Below are 20,765 nucleotides of genomic sequence, written 5' to 3' on the forward strand. Positions count from 1 at the left end.
TAGACAAAGCTGATGCAGTGTGGAAAGCTTCTACTGTACTACTAATTGCTGTAAATATGGTGCTAACCTAATGGCGAAAGAAAGCAAGAAAGGTGTGTGTATAGCAGTGGTTCTCAAGCTTTTGTACTGGTGACCCTTTTCACAGAGCAAGCCTCTGAGTGCGACCCCCCCCTTATGAATTAAAAACACTTTTTTATATATTTAACACCATTATAAATGCTGGAGGCAAAGCGGGGTTTGCGGTGGAGGCTGACAGCTCGCGACCCCCCATGTAATAACCTCGTGACCCCCTGAGGGGTCCCGACCCCCACTTTGAGAACCTCTGGTGTATAGGATGATGGGAAACAGAGAGAGAGACTTACACGGGCAGAGGGGAAAAAACCAGTTATATTTTTCTTCCTGGCTTAATACAGTAAAAGAGACAGATGGGGTGAGGGGGAGAGGGAAACATGGTTGGTTTATTTTCTAGCTGACAGCTACTGCAGTGTTCTTCCAGGAGAGGTTGGGGGAGGGGAGAGAAGCAGCCAGCCAGCCTGAATGAAACCATACACTGGCTCTCTTGGCTGCAAGGACCCAGCCTGGTGCCAGCAGGGGAGGGATACAGCATAATCGTGCACAGATTTTATTTTAAAACCAAAATAAAATCATTTAGAGGAATCTCAAAAACTGCCTTCATTTTAAGTTCAATGTAAATATCTACTAAACTACTGCCAAGGTGGTGTTTGGGTAAAAGCTAAAGATCTATTGACCTGCCAGTATTTGCATTTGCAAATAACAGAATTAGGTCTGATTTTCCACTAATGTTTGTACATCAGGCAGAAAAATAGGCAAACAAGCATGTCTTGTCCCACTGATTTAGGGGGCTGCAGGTTTGAAAATAATATTTTTAAACACACAATTAACTGACATCGGTATGCTAGCAAGCCCCAGTGTAGATGCAGTTATGTGAGCATAAAAAGTCCTTTTGCTGTGATAGTTTATGTTGGTATAAGCTATACAGTATCAGCAAAAACACGCTTTTGTTGGTATAAGCTGCATCCACAGTAGAGGATTTCGCCAGTATAGATATACCTGCAAACCCTGGTACAGGGTGTCATGCTGAAAAAACAGTGTGTTATCCTGTAATTAAAGAGGCGTATCATAATGCAGACACAAAAAGGGGCAGAGTTAAGCTTCTATGTACAAACTTAACTTTGGTCTTTCTAGTAATAAAGAGCTTCACTTTGCAACTCTAGTGCTTTTTTCATATACTTTCTGTATGGAATTTTCTAGGTGTTTTAAAAAGGAAAAGGATAAAATACAGTGATTCCATGGAACTATTTGCTAGACAGCAGATGAACCTTCTGCTCTGCACATCATGGACCTGATCCAAACCCTATTGAAGTCAACGGAAAGACTCTGCTCAGTGAGGCAAGGACTCCTGTGGTGCACAATCCTGAACCGCCAATGACAGACTTGTATTCTCCTTTTCATATAGTATGCAAGTGTGCAGATCATTGTCTCATTCCATGCATCCTCTTACAGATCACATTTCACATGCACCTACGTGGTAAAGGTGAAACTCCACTTAGCTTACCTACTCGTGCGTATGCAGTGTCAATGAAACACTGGCAGATTGTACGCAATTTGTAACACAGAACCAAGTTTGTTTGGACAATATACACTACTGGTATGTCATTATTAATATTTACACGGTGCCTTTCCTATGGAAATACTGAAGCATGCTACAAAGGTGGGTAATTATTATTGCTAGTTGAAATTTAGCTAAACATTTTTTTAAATGAAAAACAGAAATGAAACAGTTTGTGGGAAATTTTATTTTGGTCCAAATTTTCCTTTTTTTTTTTTGGTCAAAAATTGAAAACTTTTCTGTCCAAATTTTCAGTTTTTAGTAAAAATGTTTGGCTTTTGATTCAGTTTTCAGGAAATAAAATCTGATTTTGGTTTTCAAAACCCAGATATTATTAGCCAAATCCAATTGTTTTGAAAACTGAAAAAAAAAAATCATTTTTTTCATACCCCTCCAAATATTTTCCCATTACATTTAGAAAAAAATATGTTTCGAATTTTTCCCATGAAAAATAATTAGCATTTTCACTTGCTCTCGTTATTAAGGATTTATTATTTACATAGTACAAATGACAAAACCAAACCGCAGGGGGCCTAACCATGTACCACCGAAGTCAGTGGAGATCATGGCAATGATTTCAATGAGCTTTGGACCAAGCTACAAGGTTATGTCTATGTTACCATTTATGTTAGTGTAGCTCTGCTAGTGACAAGGACAGTGAAAGCACTAGTTTAAACAGGCTGATGCTTTTTTAACCACAGTGTCATCTAGGTTTGCTCTGGGTAGGGTTAGACAAGTGGTGGTTAAAGTGAAACTCTCTAGTGCTCCCAGAATTCCTGCTGGTGGTGGAGTTATTTACTTATTGCATGATTATTCCATGTTATGTTCAGCCTGCATAGGCAAGAATAAACTATGTACTAATATGACTTGGCCACAACTTGTGTAAACATGTAGTTTAAATAGGGCCTGAAAAAGTCAGGAGGACTGAGTGAGGAATAGAATCCAGATCTCCTGACACCCAGTCCCCTACTCTAAGCATTAGATATCTGTTTCCTTCGTATTCATACCCTCTGTTAGCATCACAGTACGGTAAAGCAATATCAACACATCCTCAACTGAGAAAAGGGGCTGATTCCCTGACAGGTACTGGAAGAGGTGTGAGACAAATGAGACTAACAAATAGTTTACTGTCTGTCCAGTCCTCAAGCAGTTTTCTGTGGCTTACTATAACTGAAAATGAAGACTACAATCAGTGATGAGCTGCCAGAATGTTAATAACTGGTTCCCTACCGGGTCTTCGGCAGCACTTCAGCGGCAGGTCCTTCAGTGCCGCCGAAGACCCAGAGCGAGTGAAGGACCTGCCGCCGAAGTGCCAACGATGACCCGGTAGGGAACCGGTTATTAAGCGCCGCCCAGTGAGTACAAGCCCGAGACCCCCACCCTAACCGCCCCACAGGGCCCCACCCCCAACCCAACTCGCCCCGCTCCCTGTCCACTGACTGCCCCGACCCCATCCACCGCCACCCCGGCAGACCCCCGGAACTCCCACGCCTACCCAACCCCCCCCATTCCACATCCCCTGACTGCCCCCCCCACGAACCTCCACCTCCTCCAACCGCTCCTTGCCCCTTATCCAACCCCTCCTCCCAGCCCCAGCCTGGCCCCCTTACCATGCTGCTCAGGGCAGCGTGTATCGATGCCGCGCGGCCCGCCGGAGCTCACAGCCCCACCCCCTTACCATGCCGCTCAAAGCGGCAGGAGCTGCCAAGCTGCCCAGGAGTGGTCCAGAGCGCTGGCGCTGGGCTCTGTGAGAGGGGGGAAGGCAGGGGAGGGTCCGGGGCACCCTCCCCAGCTGGGAGCTCAGGCGGGCTGGACAGGATGGTCCTGCGGGCTGGATGTGGCCCACGGGCCAGAGTTTGCCCACCCCTTTAACAACCGGTTCTAAACCGGCTTCTAAATTTAACAACCGATTCGCGTGAACTGTCAATTTTACTCTTGATGATGCAGCTTCATCTAGGGCCTGATCCAAAGCCTGGAAAGATGCCCACTGAAGTCAGGCCTAGGATCACTGTTGCTCCCTGATGTCTTTTCGGCTTCACTGGTTCCTGCATGCTGGATTGTCAGGCATGGGCTCATTTGCTGGCTCAGAGTTCAGGAGTCACAGCATTGTTAGTTTGAAATCTCAAACCATTTGGCAAAAAGTTAACCTAGCATAGGGGGCTTGGAGACAAAGAGTCTGTCTCTCCCTGACTTGGCCTCTCTCTTTCTCTCTCTTTTCTGTTTCAATAACTTTATTGATATGACAAGGGCTACCGGTGTTGCCAAAGTGAATGCAGGATGGGAGGGCAGACCCAGAGAGAACTGACCAGTTGGCATAGATAAATGTGGCAATGGCCTAACAAGAGACAAATGCAGCACAGGCGCCGTTTGAAATGACATGACTAAATTGCAAAGCTTAGAGTGACCTTGGTCCAATGGCTCCACACAGAGACAACCAAAGGGAGAGACCAGCTGTTAACCAGCCAGGAGATTAAACAGCACCATGCCAGAGAGTGGTAGAATTCTTGCATAAGAGTATAAAGGAATAACCAATTTTGCTAAAACACTGAGGGCTTTACTTACGCATTTAGAAATGTACCATGGCACCTACTCTGTCAAGAGCCTGGCACGTTCAGGTTATAAGAAATCAGTTATAAAATAACAAAGCACTAGCCTCTCAGCTTCAAAGAGTATCACTCTCATTTGGTGACAAGTGATACCAATTTTTCTCCTGACTCAACCAGTCCACAGCGATGAAATTGTTTTTAAAACTAAAGTGTAGCAAATTAGGAGATTGACTTGCAAGGTGTGCAGCACCTCCCGCTTCCATTAGGAGTAGAGGGCGTTGGGTACTCCCCCAAAGGCTCTCATCCTATCGCAGGATCAAACATTGAAATTTTTTAATCTGAGAGCAAAGCTGTATCTTGCTACTTAGTACATTGGCAATTTTATATATTCATGGAGTTATAGACTTTAAGGCTGGAAGGGACTATTATGATCATCTAGTCTGACCTCCTATATAGCAGAAACCAAAGAACGTCACCCAATGAGTTTTGCATCAAGCCCATGTGTAAATGCATACATCCATTTTCGTGTCAGAGGGGGAGATATATTAACAGTGCTTATGTGTTATTTTTAGTGCTACAGGGGTTCAGAGGTGCATCCGAAGAAGTGGGCTGTAGTCCACGAAAGCTTATGCTCTAATAAATTTGTTAGTCTCTAAGGTGCCACAAGTACTCCTGTTCTTCTTTTTAGGGGTTCAGTTGAGCACAACCAAAACTCATCCTGATGGGAACTCATGCTTGTGACTCATTTAGTATCACCTCTGTATAAAGCATTTAGTTTGTATTGTCTCCAGTGTGCCTGTGATTGTTAACACCAATTCTTTATGTAATTGGTGCAGATTTGGGTTCATTTCATGGAGGTGGGACATGCCTCCCTATGGAGATTCAGGGCTTGATTCCAATGGCACTTATAGTGGTGTAACTTCACTGAATTCAATGGAGTTACTCAGGATTCACATTGCTGTGAGGTCAGAATCAGGAAATCATTTGGAAATAGGGGGAAGAGGTCACAGGTGTGTGTAGCAGAAGGGTGGTTTTGCTTTATAGTACCCACACATCCCCATTTGACCCAGTGCGAAAAAGGAATCATATGGTCCAAAAGGTGGTTTACATGGGCTCTTATATTAGGCCATTTGTCCCGGTGACCATCACTAGGTGGACAGGCAGAGTGGACAACAGTGGCAGAAGCAGAGTAAGCAAATATGAGCTCATTATGTTTTCCTAGTCAGGATTCCTGTCTGGGCTGCCAGTGGGTTACCACAATAATCTGGCTGTCTGGTCTTTGTTCCATCAAGACATTAAATAAACACAGGCAGAGAGACCTGATCTGGGTGGGTGGACTCTTATGTCTGCATGGAGTCCTACTGAAGTAAATGTGGCTCGGCACAGACACGGGACCGTCTGTGCAGATTTGACTGCAGGATCAAGGTATGTGGGGGGGATGGGAGAAAGGGTCAATGCTCTTCCCTTTTACTGACTCGGGATGATATATCTTTGCTTTTTGGCATGTGTTGGGGAGAAATAAAATGAAACAACTCCTGCATGTTTGCAGTGAAGCTGAATGGAACCTAATCTATTTAAAATATGCATTGATTAATGGGCTGCTTATTAGCCTGGGTACAGAAGGTATGGTGTATCTTGACAGGAATTCCTACTGCCTCTAGTCCTTCCATTTAGTCTCTGGGGTTTATCTGATTTCACATTAAATGGGTTGGGTAAGGAGATACATCCAAAGCAGCATTTTAGGATGAATGCCACAGAGCAGGTGACAGCTTGCTCATCCATGATAACACACAAAGACAAGGATTCAATTGTTCAAACAAATATATATTTTTTCTTTAAAAAATACCCGTTTGAAGACACATGTTTATTAATGGGCTCTATGGGGCTGGGAGCTCATAAATCTTTACTATATAATTAATAAAGTGCTTTGTAGCAGACTACAATGCACCACTCCTCTGCTCTCCAGCACGTTGCTTACAAAGGCAACTGTTCAACCTGGAAGCTTGGCAGGATTAGCACATATCCATCCTCCTCCCTCCTCCTCCCTTCCCCCCTCCCCCCCCGCTAGTGGGGACACACAAACACACACGGTGCACAAGCAATCTGTTCAGGCCAGCTGAATCTCCAACAATATAAAAGGGAGTCATTTGTTTTCCATTCGAAAAACTAAATAGATATCAATACCTCATCTTAGAGCAAAATAAATCCAGTCCACTGATTCCACTGCCAAACCAGTAATAGTGGTCTCAGTTATAGTTCAGCATAGTGTTTACTAAATATCCTCTCCTGCATCTGACTCTAAGGCCAGGTCTACACTACAGTCCTAGATTAACATAACTACATCACTCAGGGGTGTGAAAAATCCACATCCTTGAGCAACATAGTTATACTGACTTAACCGCCCACATACACAGCACTATGTTGACGGGAGGGCTTTTCCTGTTAACACAGCTACCGCCTCTCGGGGAGGTGGATTAACTAGGCCAATGGGAGAAGCTCTCCCATCGGCATAGGCGTGTCTTCACTAAAGCACTGCATTGGTGCAGCCGCACTGCTGTAGCGCTATACGTGAAGACAAGCCCTAGGACCTTGTCTTCACAGCTAAAATAGGTACCTATTTTACCTCAGGGTATTAACGTGTGTGAACTATCCCATGGTAAAAAACACAGTGAAGACCAGGAACTTTATTTTTACCACAAGATAAACTAACAAAGTCAACCACAGGTGGGGGATAGTGCTGATCTCAGCTAATTTACCTCAGGATAGCTCATGTGTGTTAGTTACTGCAACGTAAAAAATATACTTTTTTTAGCGTGACAACAAGGCCTAAAGCTTTGTCTACACTGTAGAGTTAATTCAAATTAGCTACACCCACATTAACTCCTTTCGAGTTAGTCTAGGTTGAGTGAGAGCAGCCACACTGTGAAATAACAATTTGAGTTGCACAGAGTGACGGGGTTGGCAGCTGATGAGCTGCCTATTCCCCCTGAAGGACCAGCCAATTTAAAAGCCAGGAGTTAACTGGAGTTAAGGCATTTGGCTGGGACTCGAGTTAGGCGCAACACTCAAGTTATAAGTCAAATTAACTCTGCAGTGAAGACAAGTGTAGAAAAGATGTCATCTACAGACAAAGGACTCTCAATCAACTAGGTATTTTATCATAACTTGAAGGATATGAAGAGCCGAACTGAAGTCAGTGGAACTAGTCAAATGTTCTTTGCTAAATGCGTGCCTGAAATCTTAAAAGATAATGGGATTTGCATAGGTGCAGGATGTCTCAGTGTTTTCCCGGTTAGATAGCTTTCTATGGGCAAATTCCAGTCTGAATTTTTTTTTTTTATTATTTTAGATAAACGTCAAACAAAAAAGAACAAAAATAAAGTCTCCATAAGGAGCAGACTGTGTGTCTCCCGTGTAACAGCCTGCATCTGAACTCTGTACAAAACAGTAGCTGCCCCCTAAACATTTCAAGGTCCAATAAATAGAAAACAAAATCATAACTACATGCACCATGACGCCACAAGTTTACATTGGAAGTTCAAAGGGGGAAGAAGGTACGATACAGAGCAGGAGCCATTCATTATTACACTAGTCGCTGTTAGAAGTAAAACTGCCTTTGTGTACAGATCTGATGGTTCAGCATTCTCCTGGCCAACAAACCATATAACTGACCTGAAAGAGATTAAACATCCCCACACTAAGTAGTGTAAAACAGTAAACCCCAACACACACAATTTGTTCTACCGCATTGTTTTCAGAGAACACTTTCCTCCCATTCGAAATAGCACTGGCTTTTAGTGTCGCTTCAGGCCTTTTGTTTGTTTATGAAGACAGTATGCAGAGTTCCCCCTGCTGTTCCCCACTTTCTAACAACCAGGCTTCTGCTTTTATTATTTGAGAAAGCAAGACTGATTTCTCCTCTCACTCCTCCTTCCTGTGGGGTGTGCCCTTGCAGTCAGTTACCCATGACTGGATCGCCTCCTCCCTTTTCCTTTGACCTTCTTCCTCAATGTTTATTTTATTGCGCCCTTTCCCCCATGCGAGTCCCAAAGTCTCTTTCTCTGCTTTGCTGGACTGTAGCATTTGTACTGCAACTGACACAGCTCTTGGTCCTCCTCTCAGTGACACTGGTACAACTGCACCTGTGTAACAGAGTGGAGAATTCACCCCAAATGTTTAGGGGACAAATTACAGAAAGAGACATTGTGAAGCACAAAAGAGGCCACATTTATGGCCAAGTTACCCCATTGCTTCCCAACCCATCTTGCGCTCACCCATCCCAGTACCCTGGGTTACATAAAGGTAAACAAGTTGAGCTGGAACAATTCAGAACAAAAAGTAACAAATTAATATTTGATTCCGAGACAAAGGTAGATTTCAGATTTCAAAAGATGACCTTAAATATATTTCTCCACTTTGGCCCCAATACCTGATAGTGCAAAATATTTAGAGCCATATTCTCCTAACTTACATTCTATACAACCAGACTGAAGTCAGTAGGAACAAGGTGTGAATCAGAATTTACCTTTACTCATATGTAGGAATGCAATTACCCTCACAAACTTGTGTCCCTGCATAGAGACACTGCATGTACATGAAATTGGCATAGATTCAGGGACCTCCGAACATTCTGGATACCAGGCAATTGCCTGTTTTTGTCAATTTCCCACTACTCACCCTTTCCTGATCACACTCCCCAAACTACTGCTTCCTTTTGGAAGCTTGTCTGGGGCACAGTGTTCAGAGCCAGTGAATGAGCATGGCTGAAACCCAATCAGGATGCAGCACTTCATTTAGCCTGGCAGGTTGACATGTACTTTGGGAGAAGTCCCAGGGAAGATGTAGGTCTCAGCGGTACAGTGCTCAGCACCCACACATTGCTAGCAAAAAAGTGCCCATAATATAGAGATTTTCCTAAATTATGGCTGGCCTTTGGCTCTGTATGTATTTGTCAGTTTCATGACACTATTTATATGGAGATGACATAGAGCAGTTTATTGTCCTAGGCATTATAGTACTGAAGTAAATCGATTCACCAGTCACTTTGCCAGTCAAGCCAAGGACAGGGGACACTACTAAGACAGCATCAGCTCCAGACAGGACAGTGGCAGAGGCATTTCACTGAGCTAATTCTGTGCCAACCCAGAGAGCAGGTTTTATTTACACCCGCCTAATGGTGTCTGACTCAATCATGCATGTTACATGGAGCCTTCACAGTTCACAATAGCCTGCTGCCATTTCCTCTATTAAATCATTCCTATGTTCATGCAGCTGAAAGCTCAGCACCGGCACGCAGTAGTCAAGCGTGTAAAAAATGATTACTGTGATCCCTTTCCACACAGATCTGTGGCATGATATGACCTGGCTTTGACCTGGGAAAATCAATGCTGTTGTTTTAATGAACAACAACAGAAAATAATTGTGGCTGGGGCCCACTCACCCCCCTCTGCAATCCAGTCGACAGTCACATGTTCGAAGAGAGTCACCAACACACAAAGATTAATCTCCCTTTATAATTCTTAATGGCACCAGTCATGGTGGGGGATAACACAGCGTGTGAATTATCATCATTGTCCTTATTGTCATCGGTGGTGGATGTGGACAAGTTAAGATGCAAGGATTGGAAATGCCCTTTGGCTTTATGGTGCCAGGGATATTTTGCAGTTCTGAGCTTATTCAGGCTAAATGTGAACTGAATCCCTTTTCACTTGGATGCAACAAGAAAAGCTCTGTCTCTGTGTTTCATCATTATTGCTAAGATCCTGTTTCAGCGCTGTCTGAGAGCAGCAGCAGGTTTGAGCTGGATTCAAGTTATTTGCTGCCCACAGATTCAATCCGTGCCTGGTATTTTCTAGTATTTTCATTAACAGAAATAGATCTGAAAGTTCTTAAGAGTTTAGGCGTGTTCAGATCTGGAGTTTACAGAACCTCTGAGCCCCCATTCTTAAAAACATCTCTGACTCCAGAGAAACCTAGAGTTCTAATGGTAGGATGTGATGTGAAGAGACTACAATTATATATAATTATTGTCACATTGTGACAGTCTGTCATTTTTATGACGATGTTTAAAATCATGTAGTAGTTTCCTCTACTCTTGGTGGTGAAACTTAGCACCAAGAAAGAGCTGCCAGCAGTCATGAAACTTTTACTGCCCAACCTATACAATGTTTCAGCAAGAAGCTTTAATTATCTACAGGCCAGAAAGGTTCCTGATATAGAACAAATTTTTAAAAAATCGTATCTTGGATTTGTTAAACTCTGGCTGGAGACAGAGACCCAAAGCAGATCCATGCATCCAAACCCCTTTAAAAGCTGGGACAGTTCAGATGTGAATCCAAACATTGTTACTGGGACCTTGTATTATAATGAACCCAAACCCCTTTAAATATTAGGAAAGTCTGAATTTTGCAGCCTGGGTCCACCCCCACTCTAGATGAGCCTCATTCAGAAGACTGGCTTGTACTTTTCGTAAGGATTCTTTAGCTTCTTGTTTTTTAATGACCACTGACGTACAATAGTGAGTAAGGCAAAATAGGCCCAGGCTGACCAAACTTGAAGGCCCTATATACAGCAGCTTCTTCCCAACCAAGCCACCTGGGGAGAATCTCCCTCCTCCCCAGATGGACTCTTGTCTTCCTCTCATGCCTGAGTCCTGATCTTTCCCCCAATGAGACAGCCCATCCCATGCCAGCAGGCAGGCAGGCAGGCAGCCAGCAGCAGTCACTGCGTGCCTCTGACTCACTGTTCTGTCTAAGCCCCCTTTGACCTTGAAACCCAGATCCTAAAGATCCAAGTATGTTCCCCTGCTGAAACCAGCTCTGATCCACATGCTTTTGCAAACTGCCAAACTCAGATTTGCTTTGCTTTTCAATTCTCTTGTATTAAGTAACTTTGACCACTTTTTAAAAAAAAATTGGACTAGGGAGAACCAGAAATCTAAACACACACATACTCCTCAGGAGAGAAAACCGTCCAGCCCTGAACTAGCATTGTAAGCAGTAATTAGTCACAGACATGCCAAAGGCCTTTGATCTATCCATATAAAACACGGACATGAGACTCTTTTATGTACCCAAACCAATTCCAGAAAGGGGAAGGGGGATGCCCAAGGAAGAGCTCTGTGGTTTCCATAGAAAACCCTCATCCTGTTACAAATTGTACCAAACGCTCCTCTGTGCTATTGGCCCCATGAGAGGGCTCATTACAGATTCTGCCAGTCTGGAAACATCATAGGAGGCAGGTACCAGGAACCAATAAATAATATACACGGGGGGGGGGGGGGGGGGAAACCAAGGAATTCATATATATTGTATGGGAGTTCAAGTGAAGCTTTGCTATACAGTGTAAATCTAATTACAGGCCTGGATCCTGTTCCATCCTTACCTCATTGCTGCCAGGAGCCATGCACCTGGAGTTAGAAGTAAAGTTTTTCATATGCCTAAAAAGCTGGATCTCTACACCCAGTGGGCCAAATTCAGCGTTGAGAGTGACTTCAGTGGGAGCTGTGCCTGTTTACACACAGACTGAATTTGGTCCACTGGTTTTCAGATGCTAAACTATATAGAATAACAGTGATTAACATGTATGTAATATTTTTTCATTCTAGAATCCCAGTGGGTTGTACCAAGTTGGACAAGAATCATCCTGTTTTATGATGGGAAACTGAGGAATAGAGACATTAAATGAGTTGCTCAGAGTGACACAGTGAGTCATTGTCAGAACAGAAAATGGAAGGTTTTACAACTCCCAATCTGGTGCCCGGTTTGCCACCCTGCCCTGCCTGCCCCTTAAAGCCGGCATTCCTGATATACTGTCGTGACTTTGCAAAAGGGAGTTTGCTTGGAGTATTTTTCCCTGGTAACACAAAGGAACCACAAATGCACTTAGCCTTTACCAATGACATCAAGGGAGCAGAATTAGGCCATTGCTGCGTGCTTTTCAAATTCCACCCCCATTTTTAAAAAAATGATCATTGTTAGCTTATAGTTTGCATTTATTTCTATCACATGGGTACTGCTAAAAAGTAGGAGCACTGGACATACAGGAGGCTTGTGTTCAGAAGCAACCTTTGCACTTTGGTTCTCTGGGCTGGAAGAGACTGGAAGTAGCTATGTTGTGGCCTATTCTGTGTGTGGGGATCAAGAGCTGCTGACTAGTGTATTATTATTATTATTTATATGTATTACCGGAGTGCCCAGGAACCTAGTTATGGACCAGGACCCCATTGTGCCAGGCGCTGTCCATGGGGAGGGTTCCCTGGTGAGCAAAGTCTGGTGTCAGATAATATAGTTTTTCATATGCCTAAACTCCCTCTCAGCATGTGTGTGTGTGTGTCAGTTTTGCCTCCTTGCTTTCAGGTGTCACCAGCCTTCACTGCTGCATAATCACATCCTCCCAGTTGGAGGTAAGTGACTGAGGCGCCTATTCACTCTTAGTGAGGAGCAGTTAATGGTGGAGGGAAGAAACCAGAGAATGAGCAGCTGCACACATGCTAGGAGGTGCAGAGGCGGGACAAATAGACAATTACAAATCAAACCTTCTGCTCTGCTGTTCTAAAAGGACAGTGGCATTGATTAGAGGATGTGTGGTCAAGTCAAGTGAGCTCAAGGCCTGGAGCCAACCTGCCTGAGAGCTAATCCTGGGTCTATCTAGTCAGCATTAGGGAGAGGGTGATTCTGTGGCCTTGGGCCAGTTAGTTAACCTCTCAGCCTGATTTTCCCCATCTGCAAAATGGGGATTATAATAATACTTACATCACAGGAGGATTAAATAACATTTGTACAGTGCTTTGAAAATGTACAGCCCCATATTAGTGCTAACTGTAATTATAATTAAAATCCCCTCTACCGTAAGCAATCATTTCAGGGCAATAATATACACCTCTACCCCAATATAACGCTGTCCTCAGGAGCCAAATAATCTTACCGCGTTATAGGTGAAACCGCATTATATCGAACTTGCTTTGATCTGCCAGAGTGCGCAGCCCCGCCCCCCTGGAGCGCTGTTTTAACGGGTTATATCTGAATTCATGTTATATTGGGTCGCGTTATATTGGGATAGAGGTGTTCTGACCTACTAATATTATACTACCAGTGTTAAATGCTGGAAAAATTGCGCAACTTATTAAACCAATCTATTAACTTCAGGGAAGAAAGCTCATTGGCTTGATGATGTAATCTTGTAATATTTCAGTTTGAAGAGTGGGTGGGAGAATATAATGGAAGATGGTTTGTGTGCTTGTTTATACTGCATATACAACGTTAGGCTGCCTATGAAACACACACTTACTTAGATCCTGAAATGTAAACCAAGGCTAAACCTATAGATTATGAATTGGCTTTATCTTCCAAAAGCTGTCACTGTATCTCTGATACCTAGGCTATAACAACCAATGCATAAGTATCTACAAGTACAAGTAATGCACTTAAGAACATTAAAATAACAAGATCTTAATCACAGAAAAAAAAATTCTGTCTCTTCGGTGTGTCAGAACTTCAAAAGTAATTGTGAAATCTGACAAGACTACTGGTGATTCCCTTAAAGGCTCTTTACGACTTCTCTTAAAGGGGCTTTCTGTAGATTCATGTTGATTATGTCTGACAACTAGCCTTTCTGTTAATAATAATCATAAATAAAGTGGACAAGGTCACCTGACCTGAAATGAGCATATCCATACTGCCGTATCCATTATAGCACAGTGGATCTTTGACAGCAAATCAAACAGGGTCCAATGCTCATGACACCATGCGTTAAAATAATATCCACGCTTCAAGAGCTGCACAGCTTTGTATGTTTTTTTTCATAAAAATATTCCTGAACAGAGATGTTTCAGACTAGTACAAACCTACAGGAAGAGGATATTTATGTAAAAAGAAATGTGCCAAACCAGTCTGGTTCTTGTCCTATTATAAAAATATATGTATGTTCATCATAACATTGTTCGCCTTTACATCCCAGTTTTTCCTTCATCTTGATACTGCACTGAAGTCATAATCCTATTTTATGGCATCATAAATCAGTTGACATGTGAAAGAGTGTGCTACCACCAAACACAGAATTATGGCTTCACTACTGCAGGGCCAAATACAAAGAGGACATGGGTTGTAAGAAAGCTACAGCTTTGTCAGTGGCCAAGTAAATGTTCAATGATGAGAAATGTGTCGACATTGAATTAATTTTTTAATTTTATTTTTAAAATGTGTAAAAATTACTGGACCTATGTTCAACTCACTCAAAACAATATGAGAATTGGTGAACCAACTATATAAAGAATCAACCTCAAAATTAAGCTGTTAAAAATAGCACATATACCCTCTCCACACAGCCACCAGTCAAAAGCCTGAGTAAGCAAATGAGCTTAACAAAGTGCTCTGAGAGGTGTCAACATGCTCAGGCTCTGTTGGATTAACAGGGTAGACAGCTTCCAGAGATGAGGGCCCTCCATTGAAAACTATGTGCCCCAAATATTCAAATCTTGGGGCCATTAGTGATAGTGACTCATCTGAGCAAATCTGTGACAATGGAGCTTGGGCAGAAAGGACCTAAACCACACAGGAAATTAAAAATCAAGATCAGTCATTTGGATGACAGCCCCCAAAAGCCCCGACAAACTCTATGTTTGGTGAAAAAGAGGTAAGAATCGGGTCAGTTTTCACTCTGCTTCAGCACTGGATAACCCTGAGCAGCAGCAGAGGCACCTGCGCGCGCTCCATCTGCAGACACAGGAAGACCACAAAACTTCTGCAGAAGTTGATAGCCTTGCTCAGGAAAGTTCCCTACAAGCCCTGCTTATGATTTTATTAGCCACTAATCTTCCATACGACCTAAGCAGTTGGACCCTGTAAAATAATGCTTTATGCGTCCCAGAAGAAGTCCCAGATAAAATCTATAGAATTGATAACAAGGGCTGCACACCTGCTTCTGTCAGCAAAAAAAGCCTTCCTCCCACTTTGTCTTCTATACCTGGTAGCAGAGCGACTAGACATTCCTGAGCTCCACAAATGATCCTTCCCTCAGATCTCCATGTTCACAGTCAATGGCATCATTTTCAACCACCTTATAGCAATCATCTAAGAGGCAAAGCTGCTGCAGTTGAGGACCCAAGCAAAGACTAATTGTGAAGGTGTGCTCCAAGGACATCATAGCTCTCACCCTCCATCCCTGGCTATCAAGAAACAAAACTGCTACCAAATAAAAAGGGGGTAGTAGTGCACTGACACTCTTCCACAGTCATCATCCAAACAGAAGGCTCTCCTCACCCACATCTCCCAGGACAGCTACTGGGAAGTTGCAATCCCTATTCACCCAGCCACTGAGATCATATTGATGAAAGGGGAAGTGAAATGAAAAAACTAAGGAAAGACCTCCTCCACAGAGAGTCACCCATCTGCCACCTAGCTCCCAGTACCATCCACGCAGACTCTTTACAACTGTCAAAGTGAGAGGTTGCTGGTACCTTCAGCCCTCTCACTACTAAGGCCAAACCTCAAAAATGGAAGTCAAAAAACAAAATGTCCCCAGCAAAATATCCCATATTACCCGGACAACCTCCCAGCAATATATAATTTATTGCGCCCTTTCCTCTTTGCAAGTCCTATAGTCTCTTTCTCCCCTTTGCTGGGCTCTAGCATTTGTACTGCAACTTATACAGCTCTTGGTCCTCCTCTCAGTGACACCAGGGCAATACCCACCAACCTCTGAAACCCCATAATTACAACCAACCTCAGTTCTTGCCCTCACGACATACATCAGCTGTCCTCTCCCTGCTATTCACCATAATAAAAGCCTTCAATTTTTGACTGGTGTTTATCTATTTGACAGCTATTGGATAGGGTTTATAGAGAGGGTGGAGGGTTTGTTTCCCGGATTGATGAAGTGTTGGAAAGGAGCTTTTTCTGCCCGAGTTCTTGTCTGCATGATTGTTTCCATTCTGATGGGGCTACATTGTAATATATATTACATGTAAGAACCATGCATGGGCATCTTTTTGTGACTTTAAGTGCTAAAAAAAACCCATCACTAAATATTTGAAAATAGTCCCCATTATAAAAGTTGCCCTGCTTTCAGGAGAAGGATGCAGTAACAGAAACTGGAAACAAATAATCTATACTAAAACTGTTGCAATGGAAATGCCTTCATAAAGGAAATGTGGAACTGAGCAGGGCTTGGTAAGTAAAGAAATCTAAAAAGTTCACAGCTCAAGGGCTTGTCATTAGAATTACCCTGTTTCTAGTTCCAAACGACCACATTAAACACAACATGTGTTCTGCCATTGACCTAGATACCCCTCTGTGCAAGCCTTGCGCCCAAGAACTAGCTAGCCTGGTGGTCAATGTTACATTTGGACACATCTGCAAACATACCTGTGTTTGAGCGTTTCTTTTGATTTTTGAGACTTCGGCACCTCCCGCTGACAGAGCTGCTGTTCTCACTCATAGAGTCTTGCGCTGAAGAAGCACTCCCTGTTGCTTCGCTGTCTCTCATCATACTCTCATAACCACTGCTTCCCCCACTGTGGTAGAATAGGGCTGTTTTCCCCATGGCTGGCGGCAGCTCCCCGCTCAGGACGCTGCTGTTGTCACTTCCATGACCACTGCTACAGCGGTGAGGCTTCCGCGGAGGGGTGATTTTGCTGTAGGGTGAAGGCAGCATATGAACAGCTGGTTTCTCATCTCCATGAAGGCCACCTCGCTCATCTGTGTCCGAGTTTCCACGCATTTGTAAACCTCTGGCACTCGTGCTCCCTTGGAGCAGTTCAGAAATCCGTCCATTGACAGCTCTGAGGGGCAGTTTTGAAGCAAGACCAGAGCCTCTGTTTCTGCTAAGGGACTGAGTTGACCAGGACATGTTCTTCCCATTGGGAGGCAAACTTGAACTCTGCCCCACAGACTGAGGCAGAGACTTGGTAGAAAAGCTTAATGTTTTGGTGGTGGAAGCAGACAAACTTCGGGCCTTGGGACTTGCCAAAAGGAGTTTGCTAACTGCGGATATCTTAGATTGGCTGGCCTTTGGGGAGGCACCTGCAGACTGGGATATGCCTGAGTTTGTTGGTGAGGACACCGCACTGCGGCTGAGACTCCTCCCAGCCCTAGGCATGGTGGTATCTTTTCCAGGGCTCATTTTGGAGCTTACTGAAGATAGGCTTTCTGCTCTTTCCAACGACAAACACTCATAGTGGCTCACAGTGGACCTGCCCAGGGAATTGGTCCTGCTGGCTAGCTGTTCAAGTTTGGCACTAAATAACTTGCTGCTGCTATTGTTACTGGTGTCGATGCTGGAGCCCTTCTGCTTCCCATTCAGCTCATCAGGAAAGCTGGCCGGAAAAGACACTGGTTGGTTGGATGGACTGCTAGTGCTGCTGCTACAAGCACTGTGTTGAGGGCTGGCCCTGTTCTTCTGATCCAGGCTTGATTTTCTCACAGGAGGCAGCGGAGGAGTTCCTTTGGGGCGAGTGAGAATGCAGTGCTTGGGAGAAGCGATTCTTCTTTCTAGGGTAGCCTTACAAGACTGGGAAAGAGAAGGAGAACCCATTCCATTGTTCTCAGCAGCACAGTGATAGAGGACAGCATCAATTTCCTCCTGCTTGCTGACCTTCTGGAGCACCCTAGGGAGACTGCCATTCTTCAAAGCATCCAGGGAATGAACAGGGCTCTGGGTTGCAGAACTTGGAAGTGCCATCTCACACCCATCCACAATCCTCTTCAGAGGATCAGAGCCTGGGGAGCTAGAGGTCTCCCCACTGCTGCTACTAAACCTGTCAGCTGAGTTCTGTTTCTTGTTCTGCTCAGGGTTGGCTGGACCAACTGCAGTTTCCAGCCTTGGCCCATCGCTGGCCCCAGAACTGTCTTTTTTCACATCATCTTCCCTCTTTAGCCAAGGGTCTTCAAATTTGATTTCCTTCCTAACATTAGACTCTTTCTCCTCATGGGGTTGAGCAACTTTAGCAGCTGAAGTTACTGCAGATGTGGCTTCATCTGTCTCTTGTGCCTTAAAAGGACTAACAGCAATACATGGATAAACAGTAATGTTGGTCTTCATTGGGATGTAGCCTTCACAACTGCTTAGGCTTGCTGTGTTTGAGATTGTGACAGTAGTTTTCCCCAGGGCTGATATTTTGCAACCCTTGAGGGGTGGGACTTTACTGAAAGTTTCCTCCCCCATTTCTGACAGTATGAGCAAATTGTCAGTCACTGAATTTTGCTTGTCATTTACACAAATCATGCTAGTATTCTGTATGGCACCTGCAAACTCAGAAATAGGGGGCTCTGCCATAGCCTCACCATGCCCGTAGCATGCCTGGGCTATGAAACTGTGGCATGATTGTTCACCATCACTCCCTGTGCTCATTTCACTCAGCCACGAACTAATGGATGAGCGTCTGCTGCTGGCATCCCGGGCTTTGTCATCCAATCCTAATTTTGGAAGCGGCACGAATTGTGTTATGCTGACCTCAGAAACAGGAGCTGCATTGGAGTAACACTCAAGGTCTTCACTAATGCTACTGATAATACTAACTGGCCTAGACCCAGAGGCCAAAGCCTGCACAGAACAGTCACTGTTAAAGCTGATGATGCTGGTCGGGCGTCCATTCTCAAGGACCCCACTAATAGTTAGTTCTTCAACCAGGGTGAACACCAGCTCATCCTCTCCATTCAGCTCTAATGGTTGCTGCACAGTGACCATGGTGGTACTCAGAATCTCCTTCTTTGATTCTGGTGAAATATTATGTTCCTGCTCTTCATCGAGAATGGTCTCTCCAAAATCCCCACTGCTGGAGGATACTGACTTTTTCAAGATCTGAGGACTCATTCCCACTGGAGGGGTCCGGATCTCTGGCTGCAGCAAAGATTCACTAGACACCATTCCAGAGTCCTTGCTCAGGGGTGATGGTGCAGGGCTGGGCAATACCCCTTTCTGGGTGTAAACCTTGCATCTCTGGGAAGGAGAAGTTGGTGGCTTGTATTCTGATGTCTTAGAGAGGCTCGCAATGCCAAGCCGCGGTGAACCCATTGGCCTAGGTTTGCCTTCTACAAAGCCACAGGAATTGAGGCTTTCTCTGCTGCTCTGCAGGCTTGTGCTATGGGCTAACTGGGAAGAGCTAAGCTGATTACTCGAGCTGCCAGTTACGCTCCTAGGAGAAGGAGGAGTTGAAATGTTAGTGAGAGCTCCAGAAGGAACAGGGGAGTGATTTCTCTGAATTTTATTGGTTGTTGCATTTATATTTTCCCTGACTTCCTTCTCAGGTTGCTGACAGTCGGCGGTGGCATCTTCCTTATCCGATGCTGATAAATGACTGAGACCTGCCACTTGGCTTGGCACAGAACACTTAGACATCTGATCTGCGCTAAACTGAACAGGCAGCTCTTCAAATGGAAATTTGTTGCTCTCCTCACTGCCATCGATACAGTCCAACCTCTCCTGAAGCTCAGCAAAGGTGTTGCACTTCAGGCAGTCTCTCTCAGACGGGCTGGAGTCTGTCTCACTTACTTCCTCCAGTTTGCCCTCAGTTTTGGTCTTCTGCAGAGCAGGAACTATAGGGACAAAATCAGGGGGGCCTTCATTATCTGTCAGTTCCTTATCAGAGAGGGCTGTGCCATTGGGGCCAACATAAATCACTGTGTCACAGGACTGTTCGCTGCTGGAAGAATAATCAGGATCACTTGATAGGTGCAGAATAGGGAAGTCTGGGTCAACTACATTTCTAGAATGGAAGGGTCTCAACTGGGTTGGCCTCCGCATTCTTCCTTCTTCACAGGAGCTTTCACCTCCAGAAGAACTTGATGTGTACTGTGATTGGAGAGCAAACGAAATGTCAGAACCACAAACAGCTTCCATAAAACACACATACAGCGGAATCCCAACTGTAGCTGAATCCTAAAATGACTGAACAATGAATGGTGTTGCATAAATGCATGACATATAAAACGTGCTCGGTAAAGAATTGTTATTAACTTTGAGAGGAAGGGAGTTAAATCCAACAACAAGAAGAACTTATAGTTATATTGTACTCTTCATTTAATTATCTCAGAGTACTTAAAGTTTGGTAAATCTTATTAGTGCCATTTTGGAAACTGATGCACACAAAGATTAAGGGTCTTGCCCACAGTATTATCATGAACACACTGAAATAGATCCAACTCTAACCACTAGATCATGCTGCCTTCCAATGAATGCACTGAATGAATGCATTAAGACACTTCACTGAATCCAGTCTTGACCAAAGGAACTAGATAGCTTTCTAAGGACTTAACCGATAAGACTTTGCTGTAAAAGGAGTTCAACCTCACTGTTCAAATAATGCACAAAAGACAAGGAAAATCCAATTTTGATCACAACACAGACTTGGGTATACAGTGTGTGGTGTGCATCTCTTTCTGTGGTTAGCTTGTTGTGACTTGGTATAGATGGAGTCCATTTGATGGTCTCTGCTCAGATTTATCATTAATCCATGTCATCATTTTAAATCATGATCACAAAAATCACCTGTTATAACAAGTTAACAGTCCAGATTATAAAAGGAGCTAGGATTCTGGAAGCATGAAAATGGATATACCTCACTCCCTATTAGTCCACTGCTTGGAAAAATCTAC

At 44.0% G+C, this 20,765-nt stretch overlaps 1 protein-coding gene and 1 long non-coding RNA gene across 3 annotated transcripts in view; one reads left to right on the forward strand and one right to left on the reverse strand.

Moving 5' to 3' along the window:
• The window catches only part of LOC128834786 (uncharacterized), a 50,350-nt gene that overhangs the window by 29,003 nt on the left and 582 nt on the right, over positions 1 to 20,765 (forward strand). The window contains exons 2-4 of one of the 2 annotated variants that reach the window (XR_008444487.1): positions 1,273 to 1,732; positions 11,783 to 11,880; positions 12,534 to 12,580. This is a non-coding gene — a long non-coding RNA (uncharacterized LOC128834786). The remainder of the gene's footprint in view (positions 1 to 1,272; positions 1,733 to 11,782; positions 11,881 to 12,533; positions 12,581 to 20,765) is intronic. The other variant, XR_008444486.1, reaches the window with a different exon arrangement.
• The window catches only part of KIF26B (kinesin family member 26B), a 421,406-nt gene that overhangs the window by 12,807 nt on the left and 387,834 nt on the right, over positions 1 to 20,765 (reverse strand). The window contains exon 12 of the mRNA XM_054023876.1: positions 16,539 to 19,962. Within this exon, the coding sequence (XP_053879851.1) occupies positions 16,539 to 19,962 (3,424 nt within the window). The remainder of the gene's footprint in view (positions 1 to 16,538; positions 19,963 to 20,765) is intronic.

This window comes from Malaclemys terrapin, chromosome 3 (genome assembly GCF_027887155.1).
Source record: "Malaclemys terrapin pileata isolate rMalTer1 chromosome 3, rMalTer1.hap1, whole genome shotgun sequence".
Taxonomy (NCBI): domain Eukaryota; kingdom Metazoa; phylum Chordata; order Testudines; family Emydidae; genus Malaclemys; species Malaclemys terrapin.